Raw genomic sequence first — 15,202 nt, forward strand, 5'->3', positions numbered from 1 at the left:
AATGCTGAGCTTCTGGTGGTAGACCTAAAAAATCATATGACCTTCCTCCAAGGCACATATGCTAGAACTTTGTGAAACAGAAATCTCTATTTCATATTACTATATTATTTTATCTCTTAAATATATGTTAAGCTATCTTTCATCTTGAAACATTCTTTTAACACTAACACTTAGGCAAAAATTTAATAGTCCACCTGCTGCTATTTTTCCTAGAATTCATGGGCTCTGATTCTCACATTGCCTGATTGTACCTCCACATCCCAAGTTTCCATCCTTGTTGCAATCGTTGATTATTCCCAATTGTGTCTCCCTATTTCTGACATTTGCTGGTTTATTGTCACTTTATCCAATACTGCTTTTGTCATAATTCTTGCTTAATCAGTATCCAAATAGAAAACTTTTATCCATGTAAGATCAAAATCTTGATCCATCAGTTCTTTCCATGCCTTTCTCTTTATAGTTTGTCCTCTAACCTACCTTAGAGCCTCACTCTACAGATCATGCCCTGGACCTGGTCATACCAACAATTGCTGCTACTTCCTCATCTTGATTTCAAACATTCCACTCTCTGGCCTTCTGTTCCGCACTGTATTCCCAATAATATTCTCGCCATCCCCTGCCTCAGGACCTACAACCCACTAACCCTACCACGTTACTCTCCTTAATCCTCTTCCATGTCTAAAACATCTCGTTATTCCCATAACATTTCACTGACCTTTTAGAAGTCAGTCACTCCATCCTCATACCCTTGATTCTTCTGCTACCACTACAGTGCTACACATAAATAAAACTCTAGTTTAAACAGAGTCCTCTTGGGGGCTGACCTTATGGTGCAATGGGTTAAGCCACTTCCTATGACATGATCACTTAGAATAAATGCTGGTTCATATTCCAGCTGCTCTGCTTCTGATCCAGCTCCCTGATAACACACTTAGGAAGGCAGAAGATAGTCCAAATGCTTGGACCCTGCCAGCCACATGCGAGGTTAAGTGCCTGGTTTCAGGATAACTCAGCCACAGACATTGGAACCATTTAGAATAAACCATCAGATATATAAATCTCTCTCTCTCACCATCACCCTTACCCCTGCCCTTCTTCCTTTTCTCTCTCCCTCTCCTTTTCTCTGTAACTCTTCTTTTCAAATAAACAATCAAAAAATCCTTTTAAAAAACACGCAAAATTTCCCTCTCCCTTCCAGGTCTACACACAGTTCAATGTAGGAGGAGAAAAACGCCCACCAGCACAGATATATGACTTTGAAATCCAAATCAACAACTTTAAGAGAGCCTTTAACACTGCCCAACCATCATCATCCAGTTTCCAAATCTGTTCAGTCTCTTGTTTCCACACCCCTAATGAGGTTCTTGCTCCCAGCTCTTAAATGCAAATATGATTGCTTTCCTTCTTGCCGCCCAGACTTAATACCACTGACCCCTGACTAATACCTAAATATAACTGGCATAATTCTGCCTCAAGACTTATACCTGCTGATAGCTTGCCTGGAACGTCCCTCTTTCTGATATGCACATTTCCTGACTTTATTACACATATACCAACTTCTCAGTGATGACATTCTAGCCTCCATGTCTTATGCTTTTTCCAAGCTTCATTTTTCACCTTGGTACATTTTACCATTTAGCACGCTACACAATTAACTTGTACATTATCATTTTCCTCTAACCAACATGTAGGCTACATGATAAGCTTTTTATTTCCTGTTCATTCAACACTATTGCATGAACTACTACTGTTTATATGCATAATACTACATATCTAAGCCTCTAGGAATTAAATATATAGTCATGTGTCCCACAACAATATTTTCGTCAGCAGTACACTGCAAACACAGCAGTGATCCTGGAAGATTACAATGGAGGTGAAAAACTATGCATATTTTAATGTCGTAGTGCATGTGTTACTTGTTTCTAGTGATGATGACAGTGTAAACAAACCTCCTGAGCTGTTGTATAAAATGAAAGCCCAGATATCATACACAATACTTGATGATAAACAACTGTGTTTTTGATTTATGCATTTACTAAACATTAGGAATTATTTTACAGAATATGCCTACTTAACAGGAAAAGATCTTAACTGCAAAACAATGTGTCCTATTACAGTAGTAGCAGCAGCCTTATATCTCATGTTTAGTGCATCTCCTGATTATGCCAAGGGGCCACATAGAGTGACTGACCTGTATTATCTACGTTTATGTATTTGTACACTACGGTGTTCATGCAGCAACCAAATTGCCTAACCATGCGCTTCTCCAAAGGTATCCCTGTGATTAAGCAATTCATGACTGCACCTACAGCAAAACCCAGCACATAGGAGATGCTCAATAAGCATGGAATGAACAAAGGAATGATAGCCCCAATTATAACTTCTCCAATCAACTTCAGTCTCTAGAATTACAAAGTTAAATCTGCTCACTTCAATTTTCAACTTAAAGCCCTTCAACGATTCTGCAGTGCTATCACTGATAAAAAGTCACATGCTCAGTAGCCAGGTACATCCCATGATGAACAAGTTTCATGTGTGTAGGGTTGGCAGGGGGATCTGATTCTACTATGAAAGGCAAACAGTGTGTGACCAACCTAAGGGTACGAACTCCTTTATTTTAAAGAACCATGCCTGTTACTTGGCAGTCCCATAGACAGAATAAAAAACCATTTCCACAGCATGGTTTGGTGGGCCCTTGGCAGGCCTGCCATGCTTACTTCCTTCTGGGTCCTATAACATCAGAAAAAACAAACTATGAATATCCACAGAGCAGACAATTGTAATGCAACTGAACACATTGTTTTTTCATTATTAAATAAGCATGCAAGGAAGCAAGATGTCATTGTTGGCATAGTCAGAAATTATGTCTGGAACCCAGGTGTTTGAACCAGATGACTACATTTGCTAAAGGCAGTTTTCAAAACGTTCTGAGGACACTGCACTTGAGTCTCAGGCATACTTGGCTGTGGGTTCAGATAGGCAGTCTTCCTTTCAGTGGTTCTAACACCTGACCTTGGATGGGAAGAATATCACCTCCAACTGAAGCCCACTTCCCAGGAAGAGCTGAGAAGCTGCACTCACAAAATTTTTGCCCTCCTAAAAAGCCCTGCTGCACTTTGCTGAGAATGAATTGTTTGAGTTTACTGTAAGTTGTACTTATTTTCAAGATTTCTGTGTCACATTGCTCCAGGCTAGTCCGCAGTGGAACTTCAACATTCAGAAACTCCCCTGGTCTGACTAGTGTTTACGAGAGCAGACTCTCCTCCCAATGTCCTTCACTCCTGAGTTCCCATTATGAAGCATCCACTCTTTCCTGTCTTACCACCTCTGTCAATTCCTAGAATGCCCTTCCTACAAGCAGTTTCCAGGCAAGCTGTTCCACCCAAGGAGAGACTTCTCTGGGAAGGAAGACAAGGCAGATCCCCTCAAGTGAGAAAATTACTTTATTCCTCTCTTTCCCTGCACTGTATCCAGTACTTTCCTCTATTAATTGTAATGATTGTTTTATCTCAATTCCATAGAGGCAGCAAGCATGTCTAATGTATTTCTGAATTGCTGATGCTTAATCTAGTACATGGCACTTGGAAGGCCTCAATGACTATCTGCATGAATTTAATTCAATTATAATTGTAAAAGATTGATCAGATCAATGAAGACAGAGTAAAGGCTATGTGAGGGCAGGGCAGGATGGGAAAGAAAACTTAAGGACATATCTCATATAAATTAAGACAATATTTTGCATTGAGAAATAATGCTACAATGATTCCATTTATTGACTTCCCTTGAGAATTTATGTGACTGTCCAGTATAACAGACTGATTATAGGCATATAGCCCAAGTTCATCCACTATACAGTCCTCTTGCTATGAGCATACTAAGGGAAATTGAGAAAGACATGAATATAATTAAAAATAGCACAAGATAGAGAATAAACAGAGAAGACATGTAAGAGGAATTGTAAGTAGGTATAAAATAGTGTTTTACACTGTGATCCTATGAAAGTCTTCTGCCTATGCTAACTGATCTTCCCATGCCTACTCCTCTGTGCTTTTATCCAGTGTTGCCCACTTAATATGCCTTCTGGAGTTAAAACACTGGTTAGGATGCAATGTAATCTATCTCAGTGCCCTGATTCAATACCTGACTCTAGCTTCCTGCTGATGCAGCTTCTTTCTAAAGCAGATACTCAAAGGCAATAACGATGGCTCAAGTAATTTGGCTCCTGCCATCCACAAGAGACTTCAGTTAAGCTCCCAGCTTCTGGATTCAACCTGCCCCAGCCCTGGTAATGGTGGATATTTAAGGACTGAATGCGAATATACAGCTCTGTCTGCCGCTCAACTGAAAAAAAAAAAAAAAGAGGGGAGTTCTTTAGTCCATAATTTTAGGACCTTTTCCAAGTTCTTCTGTTTGTAAGATTATTTCCCCATTTCTCCATGATTGTGCCTTTCTTGATGTCTTCCTATTCTTTAACAATGGAATTCATCTGGTACTCACATTTGACATTGGTTAAAAAGTATTAGCATAGTGGTCAGCACTGTGGCCTATTAGGTTAAGCAACCACATATATGTGCTGGCATCCCATACAAATGCGAGTTTCAGTCTTGCCTATCTGCTTCCAATCCAGATCCCTGCTTATGGTCTGGGAAAGCAGAGGAAGATGGCCCACACACTCACCTAGGGAACCTAGAAAAAGCTCCTGAATTTGGACCAACCCAGCTCCAGTTGTTATGGCCATCTAGAAAGTGACCCAGCAGATGAAGATCTCTCTTTCTGTCTCTCCTTCTCTGTTGATAAATCTGCCTTTTAAATAAAAATAAATCCTTTTAATAAATATTAACAGTTTCTAGTGTTCTATATATCATATAATTACATGTTATAGGTTAATTGAGGATTGGAACAATTATATTTAGCTCTATAAATCTAGGTATAACACAAAATTGCATAAATTATGGGTATTAATGAAAATTGATAAAGTATATGAAAAAGTACATTTCTAACAACAAAAAAAGACAATATGAACCAATTCAGTACTTAAACTCTGTCGAGTTAACAACCTGTTTTTACATTATACCATGTAATGTTAGTGAATTTACTGTTAACATATAAAAGGGTTAGCTGGTAAGATCAGCTGGAGAACAATTTCAGCTCATGACTGACCATGTACCATTAAAAATTATCAGAAAGAAGGGGAAAAAACAGATATATGATTTATTCTTTTTTTAAAGGTTTATTTATTTTTATTGGAAAGGCAGATATACAGAGAAGGAGAGACAAAGAGGAAGATCTTCCATCTGATGAATCACTCCTCAAGTAGCTGTAATAGCCGAAGCTGCACCAATTCAAAGCCAGGAGCCAGGAGCTCTCCTGGTCTTCCACACGGGTATAGGGTCCCAAGGACCTGGGCAGTCCTCTACTTCTTTCCCAGGCCACAAGCAGGGAGTCGGAAGGGAAGTGGGGCTGCTGGGGTTAGAACCAGTGCCCATATGCGATCCCAGCACATTTAAGGAGAGGACTTTTAGCTGCAATGCTATTGCGCCGGGCCCAGATACAATTTATTCTAATGAAAAATTGATACTAGTTTGCCCCTCTGCCCAAAATTGTTATGGGACCACCTGTGTGACACAGTTAAGTTGCTAACTGCCATGGCAGCACCCCTTATCACAGTGCCTGTTTATTCTTGCTATTGTTTCCAATCTAGCTCCTTGCTAATGCGCCTGCAAAGGCAGAGGATGGTTTAAGTGCTTGGGCTCCTGCCACCCATTGGGAGACCAGGATGGAGTCACAAACTGTTGGATTCATCCTGTCCCAGCCCTGGCTGTTGTGGTCATTTGGGATGTCAATCAGTGGACGGAAGATCTCCATCTTCACCTCTTTCTATCATTCTGCCTTTCCAATAAGCAAATTAATTAACCTTTGCAAAAAAAAAAAAAAAGTTAAGTTAAAAAAAAGTATACCTATTCTTTAGAATATATATAGTCATTACAATAACAATTTCATATTTGTCAATTATGCTTATTTATTAAGTATTTATTGTTCTTTAAGAGATTTATTTTATTTATTTGAAAGACAGAGAGAGAGAGACAGGAGAGAGAGGTCTTACAACTGGCTGGTTCATTCTTCAAATGGCTGCAATGGCCAGGGCTGGGCCACATCAAAGCCAGGAGCTAGCAACCTCCTCCAGGTCTCCCACATGGGTGCAGAGGCTCATGTACTTGAGCCATACTCCACTGCTCTCCTAGGTGCATGAGCAGGGAGTTGGATCAGAAATGGAGCAGCACCCATATGGGGTACTATCACCATAGGCTGAGGTTTAACCCGCTATACCATAGGCTGGCCTCAGACATTTACTATTATTGTACTACTAGTTCATCCATACACATTACAACATAGATACTAGTATAGGGTCACTAGTTATAGCATATAAAAATGCAGGATGCTCAGTATGGCTTGAATTTTAGGTAACAACAAATCATTGTCTGACATAAATATAACCTCCATGCAATATCATCCACTGATTACTTGAAATTCAATTTGGAACTGGCTTCCTCTTCCTATATTTTATCTGGATACTAGTAACCCAGAGACTATAATTTATTTTACTGATGAGAAAACAAGGACACACATGTTAAGTAATGTGACCAGGAACACACAGTTAATAAATGTGGTAACATGTTAAGTTTTAAAAAAAAGAAAGGAGAGAAATTCTGAATACAGATGCTTACAAATAATAAAATCATATGCAAATCTGCATGTCATAGGGGCAGGGGATACTCCCAGCAATGACATCTGTGTATTCGGCACTTTCTTGAGCATTAACTCAGGGCCCTGTGCCACAACAACCCTACTTTAAAACTACCATTTTAAAGGTGAAGGAAATAAAAAATGAACTACTTTGCTGCAGGTGATTAAGTTGTAATTGCAGGATCAGATTCTGACTCCAAAGCTCTTCCTTATTGTCATCTAGATTTCCTGGGGGATTTTGTTTTTTATTTCAGGTGCACTTCTGTCATTGTTGATCTAAAAGTTTGTGTGTGATAAAGTACATGCACAAGGACACATGAATATTTCAAGGAGCTCTGCAAAGCCTAGTCTTTAGGGTTTGCCCTGGGCTAAAGCCAACACTACAGCCAACCAAACAAAACCCTTCCCTTGAAAGGAACAGTTGTGATGCACATTTATGGCTGCCAAGAGGATCAATTAGCACAGTAAGAACTTCTCCTCAGCTCAAAGTGCGACTTCATTTGGAAAGTAATAACACAAACTCCCAACTTACCCTTAGGAAAGCAACACTAAGCCTCCTTTCCCAACTCACACGTTTCTCCTCTTTGTCTACATCCACCTTGCCCTGTAAACTTAGGATTTTTTTTTAAACCATATGGAAAGGCAGACATGCACACACAAATACAAAAGTGCCAGGGTGCTTATCAGTGAAAGCAAATTCTATGCTCCATATGTCACGGGGAATTTCTGGGTGACTTCCCCAGCAGTGTCAGCTTAAGAGATTTTAGCCAACATCAAAGTTTGTGCTTTTGATCGGTTATTCTGAAAGAGGCAGCTAACCACGGGACTGCTTGTGATTCCTTTACCATGCTTTGCCTTTGTTTTTCCCCCTCTTGGTGATTGCTTCATGCCCAAACCACTCACTGGTCCATGTAGAGGAATCCCACAGAGATGAAAACACACTTGTTTAAATAAAATATTTATGAAGAAGCCCTAAAATGTCACTGAAGTAAATGCAAATTAATTCACATACTGCACATTCAATATGCTACTCAGTCCTTAGAAAACTATTTCCTGATTGCAATTAACATTAATTTTTAAAAATTAATCTCATTGTATATAATCATGCCAAAGTCTATTCACAAAAATCCAGTATTTGAAGAGTGATTCTCCTTTGACTGCGTTAGAAAGTCTGATGGTTACTTTGGAGATTTTTCCTTAGAAAACATAACTAATAATTGTTTTACAAGTATATCTTCTAATAAGTCATTTCACTATAATTCAATACAAAGTGACATTAGTAAAGGTCCCACATTTTGGCCTTTTATTGAAATATTAATAGAACATATTTTATTGGATTTTTCTCTCTTCTTCCAAGTATCAGGTTTTATAATTTTTTTAAGAGTTCTAAAGATAAATCATTGGGATAATACTGTCCAAAGAAAGCTAAAAATCAGCTGATATGGCTTCTAATTGTACAAGAGTTAACAGGTTCCAGGTTTTTTATATCACCTTTCCTGATTTTTCAAGAAAGAAACGTGAGATGAACAAGGTGAGGTAGAATGACCTTCCATCTGATGTTCTTCAAAGTCTTCCTCTACCTGGCTGTGCATCAGAGCCAACTGAGGCACCTAAAAATATACTGATACCAGCTACACACCTAGAGATTCTGATGGAGTTGGTCCAGAGCACAGCCCCATCATTGATAGCTTTTCATTTGTTTCATTTTGTTAGAGCTCTCTCTAGTATATCTAAGGAGCACTCAAAAGGAAAAGCCAGTGGTCTAAGAAAGCTTTGTTGGCTACAGTCAAATTATTTTGTTGGCTACAGTCAAATTATTTGGACAGTGCAGTCACTAATGTTGAGTCCTAAGGCTCTGCGTCACACCCTGACATGCGTACAGACACTGAGAGTATGCAGACATTTCTGAATATGAAGTTGGAACATGAATAGAAAAGCTGCTACCCAGGATAAGGGAATTCATAGCCAAAATACCAAGGTGAATCTCTATAAAATTTAACCTATGTGGGGGATTAAACTGTATTACATAAGCACAGAATAGAAAAGGTAGGTTTAAGGGTAGCTCTTATGAACAATACCTAGGAAATGTTCATTGCCAATGACTCCTAAATTCTGCTATGATAATCTAAAAAGACACTTTGACATAACTCTTTTTAAAAAATGGAATCCATAGCCTTGGGCTAGTTGGCTTTTCTGTACTTTGGTTTACTCATACATATCCATTACACTTTGGTGTGTTTCTCAAGTACTAATGTACCTATGATTCGCCCATGGTTTGGAATATGCAGGCTCACATGCAGTAACTCTGGGTTGGGCCTTAGAACCTGCACGCCTAGCAACCTCTCGGAGGCTGCTGCTATCACTGGTCTAGAGACGAGTGCTTTGAGAAGCAAGGTATTAGGAGGCTGTTATGAGGTCTGAGTGAAATGACCTACATAGAATGCTTGGCACAGACATGCTTGGCACTCCACTGAAGAAATGTACAAGGAAAATGATAAAGCATGCTTAAAATCTAGAAGTTCAGTAATCCAATCCTCCCTTCTTTTACAGCTGTGGAAACGGTGGGCCCAGAGAAGTTGAAAGAGTTATCTCCTATTAGCCGAGGTTGCATAACGGAAATGGGGATAAGACTAATTCTTTTTGACTGCAAAAAGTATAATCAAGATAAATGAGTAGTAGTTTAAGAGAGCTTTTAATCCCCCACAAGGGAAAAGCCTTCCAAAAATAAGTGCTGTTCTACAGCCAATTAGCTCTCTTGACAGTTAAATATCCAATTACAAAAGATGAGTTAAACCAATTGATGATGTTAAGGAAGATATTCAGGGGTGGAAGTTGGATCTGGGATTAAGATTCTGAATGGGATTCCTACATCCCATACCAGAGTGCCTCAGCTCTGCTCTGATTCCAGCTTCCTGGTAACCTGAACCCTGGGAGGCAGCAGTGATGGTTCAAGTCCCACCCACAGAGGAGACCTGAATTGAGTTTCTAGCTTCCAGTTCTGGCTGTTGCAGACATCTGACAGTGAACCAATGGACAGGGGAATCTCTCTCTCTCTCTCTCCTCTCTGTTTCCCTTTTAAATGATAAAGAATATGTTCATGTCTCAGGCCACCCACTGTTCAATGCATCTTGACTATCTAACGCAGTGCCACACACACAGCATGTACAAAAATGACAAATAAAACAATTATCCCTCGCTACTCTGATCTCCTTCCTGAAATCTTCCTCTGCTCAGCAAATGGAATTGCTTAGGTCCAAACTCCTTGGAATTATCCTCAACTCATCCTCCCTCAGACTCCATGACCCTCTATCAATAAATATGAGTGGTTGCACCTTCAGATTCCACAGATAAACCAATTACTTCTTACCACCTCCATTACAATAGCTCTGGGTAAAAGCTACAATCACTTCTTTCTTGATTTTTAAAATATCTTTCTACCTGATTTTTCTGTCTTCACCTTTTCTACAATTATTTTCTCAACATATCAAAGTGTTGTTATTTAGGGGCTCAGTATTTTACAATGACTGCATCTCTTGTTCATTGTAAAACTAAAAATCCTTATATTTATTTACAAATCCCTGCATGATCTGCCCTCTCTGCCCTTGACCATATTCTTTGTCACTCCACAGCTCTGTCACTGTGTCCAGCATCCCTTGAAGTCAGGATCTTGAATCATATAAATATGCACTGACCTCAGGACCTTTGCACCTTCTCTTTAACAGTTTTTCTGTGAGATCTGCAAGTTTATGTCCCAGGTATGAAATAACATGAAACCACTCAACAGAGCATTGTAACTACTCTCTATAGACAATAGCTCACATGCAGTTGACTTTCTACAGTTTAGGAGGGATGACAGACCAACATTCAGTTTTGATTACAACTCAAGTTTCCTGTAAGAAATCACACTTAGTCAACTTCTCTGTTAACACCAAGTCAGGGAAAGCTTGATGTTACATTATTTCCTTCAGGGAACTTCAGCTACTTGGGTTAATAATAATCCTTCCGATGGACCAGGCCCAATGATGTGTGATCCAGCCTTCCCTGACTCCTGAAAACAATGAGCAAACATCCTTGATGCAGTGACAGTCTGCTGTCCACAGGAATTATATCTGTTCTCCTTTTATGCCCAATGTCCTTAATGGATCTTGAGAAAACCTAGCTATCACTGGGTGGCCCTGGAATGGAGAAGAGAGAGGGAAAGTTGCAATGTGTCATGCAGATAGACTCCTTCATAGAAAGGAAAGTCTCTTGCTGGGAGACAGGTTCTGGAGCTGCTGCACCTGCATGCTCTGCTTTGCACTACACCACAGCCACTCTTCCCACAGCGTAGTGCCATGCAGCTTCTCCAGCCACCGGGCTCTTAGGGCCCAGAGGTTGAACACCAGCCTCAGCCACCAGTTTCCGAGGGACAGGGACAATGCATTTGATTACTGTGAGCAAGGCAAAGTAGACATTCACTTGAGCTGGAGTGCCCTGCAGGGGAGGCTGGACTTCAGATGTCATCATCAACCCCATTTCCTCTCACCTTGCACAGGGCAGCTCTCCACGCCTGTCTCAAGCAGGCTACCTTCCCACACACACCAAATGGCCAGAAGGCTACCTCAATACCTCAGAATCCCATGCCCTCGTTTGAAAACACACACTCTCTCTCTGCTGTGTTCAGGAACTTAAGGAGCAGCCAGGCAGTCCCATTGATTACTATTTGCTTCCCAACTCTCCCTCAAGGCTTAGCTGGGCAGAAGTTGAGCAGAACCCGAGTCCAGCCCCTGGACTAAAAGGGGCCCAAAGGACGCTAAATGTGAACCACACAATTCGGGGCTGGGCCTCATCTTTCTCTTCTGGTAAAGCAAAAGATGAAGATAACAGTTCATGTGAGGCACTAAGGTGCACTCCTAGCACAGTCTCAGGCAGAGCTCCCCCACAGGAGAGGCTCCAATTCCCATCTGGGGTCTACACACACAGTTTGGGCAGGCAAGGAAACCCCTAACACATTAATGATTATTTAATAACCCTAATTAGCATAACCACATGCAATGGGGAGCAATCTTTTCTTCAGTCGTGGGGTAGGGGGGGAATACTCCAAGTAAGGAAAATCTGATAGGAACTTTCAACAAATGACCTAACTCCACACACCTATTTCGAATATCCTAAGTCAGACTGTGTGAATTCCTTTCCGAAGCAAATTATTCTCTAATTTTCCCTGGGGTAAGTAGATTTCTTTTTTTATGTAACAAGACTAGATAAAATGTAGTTAATTGTAGCTGGATAATTTGCTCTGCAATAACTCTAGGAATACCGCGGGAAAGGCCATTTCTCAGGCCCGCTTTCACAGTCTCTTCACTACATGCTTCCCTTTAAAAGTACTTAGTTGAGAGGATCCCGAAGAAAAGCATTTCTCCAGGTGAGATGCATCTCGGAGTTCACATGGGAAAGGAACCTGGACCTCTTCCAGTAACCGGTGAGGGATGAGAAGGCAGGAGAACCAGGGCCCTTGGGAAGAAGAGTTAATGGCTCCACTACAACCCTCTCCTGCAGCCTTGATTGGCCCAATGCCAAAACAAGCGAACTTTATAAAGTTAGGAGCTCCGCGGCTCTCACTAGGGATAGCTGCGGGTACACCAGAAGCGGCCAGCATCCTCGGCGGCGACCACCGGTCCTGCGGACGCCCAGGCCCAGGCCGCCTTGGCTCCTTGGAGACCCACAGAGAACAACTTCAGGCCCGGCGGCCCAGGACCCGTGGCTCCCTTACTCTGTCCAGCGACAGGTCTCGTCACGCTCTTTTCACCTCAGACCAAGAAAAGGAACTTGTTGAGGACAGAGGATGAGCAGTGCCCGTTGGGATTCAGACACAGCCGGGAAGCATCCCCAACTCCTAACTTCCCGGAGTTTCCCCAATCCCCCGGCCTCGTCCCCATTTCCCCGAGCTCAGGAGGCCGCCGCGGCCTCCCTCACGCAGGGTGCGGAGCCACGGAAATACAGCTCCGTAGCTTGGGAGCCGGGGGAGCCGCCTCCAGGAGCCCCTGCGACCGGAGCGCAGGTGACGGGCGTGGTCCCTCCAGCCCGGCCCCAGCCCACCCGACGGACTCAGCCTCCTGCACCAGCCTCCGCCCGGGTCCCCGCCCGGTTCCAGCATCAGGCCCTGGCGCGCTGGTTCTGGATTTCTCTTCAGCTCGCTGGCTGCTACTCCACTCCCACCTCCCCCCAACTCCCGACTACCTTTCCCGTCCTCTCCCAGTCCACGTCGCTCTCCTCCTGCCTTAGGCCCCAGAACGGCCCCAAGTCCCAGCCCAGCGATGTTGAGACGCGCTAGGCGGCGGCACTCACCTGGGTCGCGGAGCCGGGGTCTGGAACGGTCCCGCAGGTGGTAGATGAAATCCTGGCAACTGTCGTGCTCCAGAGCCCCACGGGCACAGAGCTCGGCCAGCAGCTGCAGCGCCTGGTGACAGAGCGCGTCCCTGGCCCCGGGCATCGCCCCCCCGCATCCTCGGACCGCGCCGGGCTGGCGGGCGCAGGAGACAGCCCTCCGCCTGCCAGCTCAGAGCCGCTGCCTCCCGGCCGTCCGCGCTCGCCGCCGGGGACCCGCTGAGGAGCGGCTGGAGCCCCAGCCCCAACCCGCCGGGCCTCCCACCGGTTGCATGCAGCTCTTGGCCAGCCGGTCAGTCGGGCTTTCTCTCTCTCTCTCTCTCTCTCTCTCTCTCTCTCCCTCTCTCTCTCCCGCCCGGCGCGGCTGTCCCTCCCCCGACTCGCCGAAGAGGCGGCGCAGCACAGCCCCGCGCGCTCCGCCCGCCACTCCCGGCCGCCGGGGGGCGGGGCCGGGTCAGAGGTGCGCGCCGAGGGGGGGGGGATCCTGGCCGGTCCGGGACCAGGTTCACTCACGAGCTCCTGACGGAGCACGCGACTCTGCTTGGGACCTTGTGCCGAGAGCGGCCGCACCCAGGCGGCGAGCGTGCGGAGCGGGGGCGCGCTCCGGGCGCTCTCGCCACCCCTGCCCTGCGCCCTCAAGCAAGCCTAGCACTCCCGCCCACCGCCTCTCACAGTGTGTGTCCGAGACGTGGTCTCTGGTGAGTGGCGCGAAGGCGGCAGTCTGGACCACACCCGCCAGATGCGGCGAACCCAGACCCTGCCCCGAACTTGGAAAGCGCCACCTGGATGTAAACCGTGGGCCTCGAGGTGCCAGATGCCCAAAAGGAGGGATTGGGACCACGATTCTCCTGACCTCTGCGATGTTTTGGAGAAGGTGGAGGCACTGAGATCACAACTAAGGTCAAATAACAAATGCTTCCTGGAAAAAAGGGAGAGGCTTCCCTTACCTGGAGCTCCATGGGTCCAGGCTGATGATCTCAACTGATTGGAAACCAGGGAATTTGCAAACACATCTCCAGCACCCCAAGAAGAGGATCACAGCAGGGCAGCTCTCATTTCCCCATCTTTCAACCTAGTAGGCAACCAGCCCAGAATAACCACGAAGTGCTGAATTCTTTCTTGTGTATGAGTTTGCTGAACACTGTGTCTCAAGCCTCTTAGTCCAGCACGGTCTGGATAACTATTATTTTTCTAAGGCGAACTGAGAGATTGTTGTCATTTTTTTGCAACTCTGCAGGTGGTATGGGAGGAAATTTGGTTTTTCTTTTCATTTTTGCCTTTAGCAATACATAGTAGTGCTCGGGCCCTAGTCTGGAACAATCAGAGTTGAATCTCCCCGACCACAGTCTATTTCTCCTAGCCATCAGTGGGTGCTGCCTCTAGGGGCATCTGATAGCCAGTTAGATTGTGCAGGAAGGTATCCTGGGATCTCATTGAGTGCTCATGCCACAGGCTGGGAAATCCTGCAGCAAATGGTGTTAGGCCTTCAAAGGGCTTTTATGATAACAGCAGAAAAAATACCAAATTGTAAAGGTCAGGGTAGTCCCAAAGTGTGATGAGGACAGGTAGGAAGTCTGCTGAGGAAAACTGGGAGATAAAACCATCAGGGGGGAACCTGGGGAGGAGGTTGACCAGATGGTGGTGCTTGCAAGATGGGAACAATTGGACAGGCAGAAAAAGGTCATTTAATGGTGGAGGAGGCACCAGCAAGAGAGTGTGGTGCTAAGGCTAGCATCATAATGGCAGTGCTAAAGGGTGAAGAAATGCAGGGCTATGCTACTCTAACACTGAAAGGAACTGAACATGCTGAGTTCAGTTAAGAAATCACCAGCTAACATCTGATTACCACAGACATCCAACTTTGGAAAACTTTTCAAATATTGACTATGGGACTTACGTTGCAGTGCTGGGGATTAAGCCCACGTTGGAGTATTGGCTTGAATCCAGTCGCACTGCTTCTGACCCCGCTTCCTGCTAATGCCAGCAAGGCAGCAGAGAGTATCTTATGTATTTGGGCCCCTGAACCCATGTGGGAAGCCAGGATGGAGTTTCTGGTTCAGCCTGGCTGTTGCAACTATTTGAGGGAGTGAAC

The 15,202-nt window shown here is 44.1% G+C and overlaps 1 protein-coding gene across 3 annotated transcripts in view; it reads right to left on the reverse strand.

The window, feature by feature from the left end:
• Nucleotides 1–15,202, reverse strand: part of SYT9 (synaptotagmin 9) — a 327,980-nt gene that overhangs the window by 160,178 nt on the left and 152,600 nt on the right. For 2 of the 3 annotated variants that reach the window (XR_009245327.1, XM_058663452.1), the window contains exon 1: nt 13,072–13,419. The exons of the other annotated variant lie outside the window; for it this stretch is intronic. Coding sequence is in view for 1 of the 2 variants with exons in the window: in XM_058663452.1 (XP_058519435.1) it covers nt 13,072–13,216 (145 nt within the window). In the remaining variant the exon portion in view is untranslated. Of the gene's footprint in view, nt 1–13,071; nt 13,420–15,202 lie in introns of those variants that run through there. 3 annotated transcript variants of the gene reach the window in all.

Source organism: Ochotona princeps, chromosome 4, assembly GCF_030435755.1.
Source record: "Ochotona princeps isolate mOchPri1 chromosome 4, mOchPri1.hap1, whole genome shotgun sequence".
In the NCBI taxonomy this organism is placed as follows: Eukaryota; Metazoa; Chordata; class Mammalia; order Lagomorpha; family Ochotonidae; genus Ochotona; species Ochotona princeps.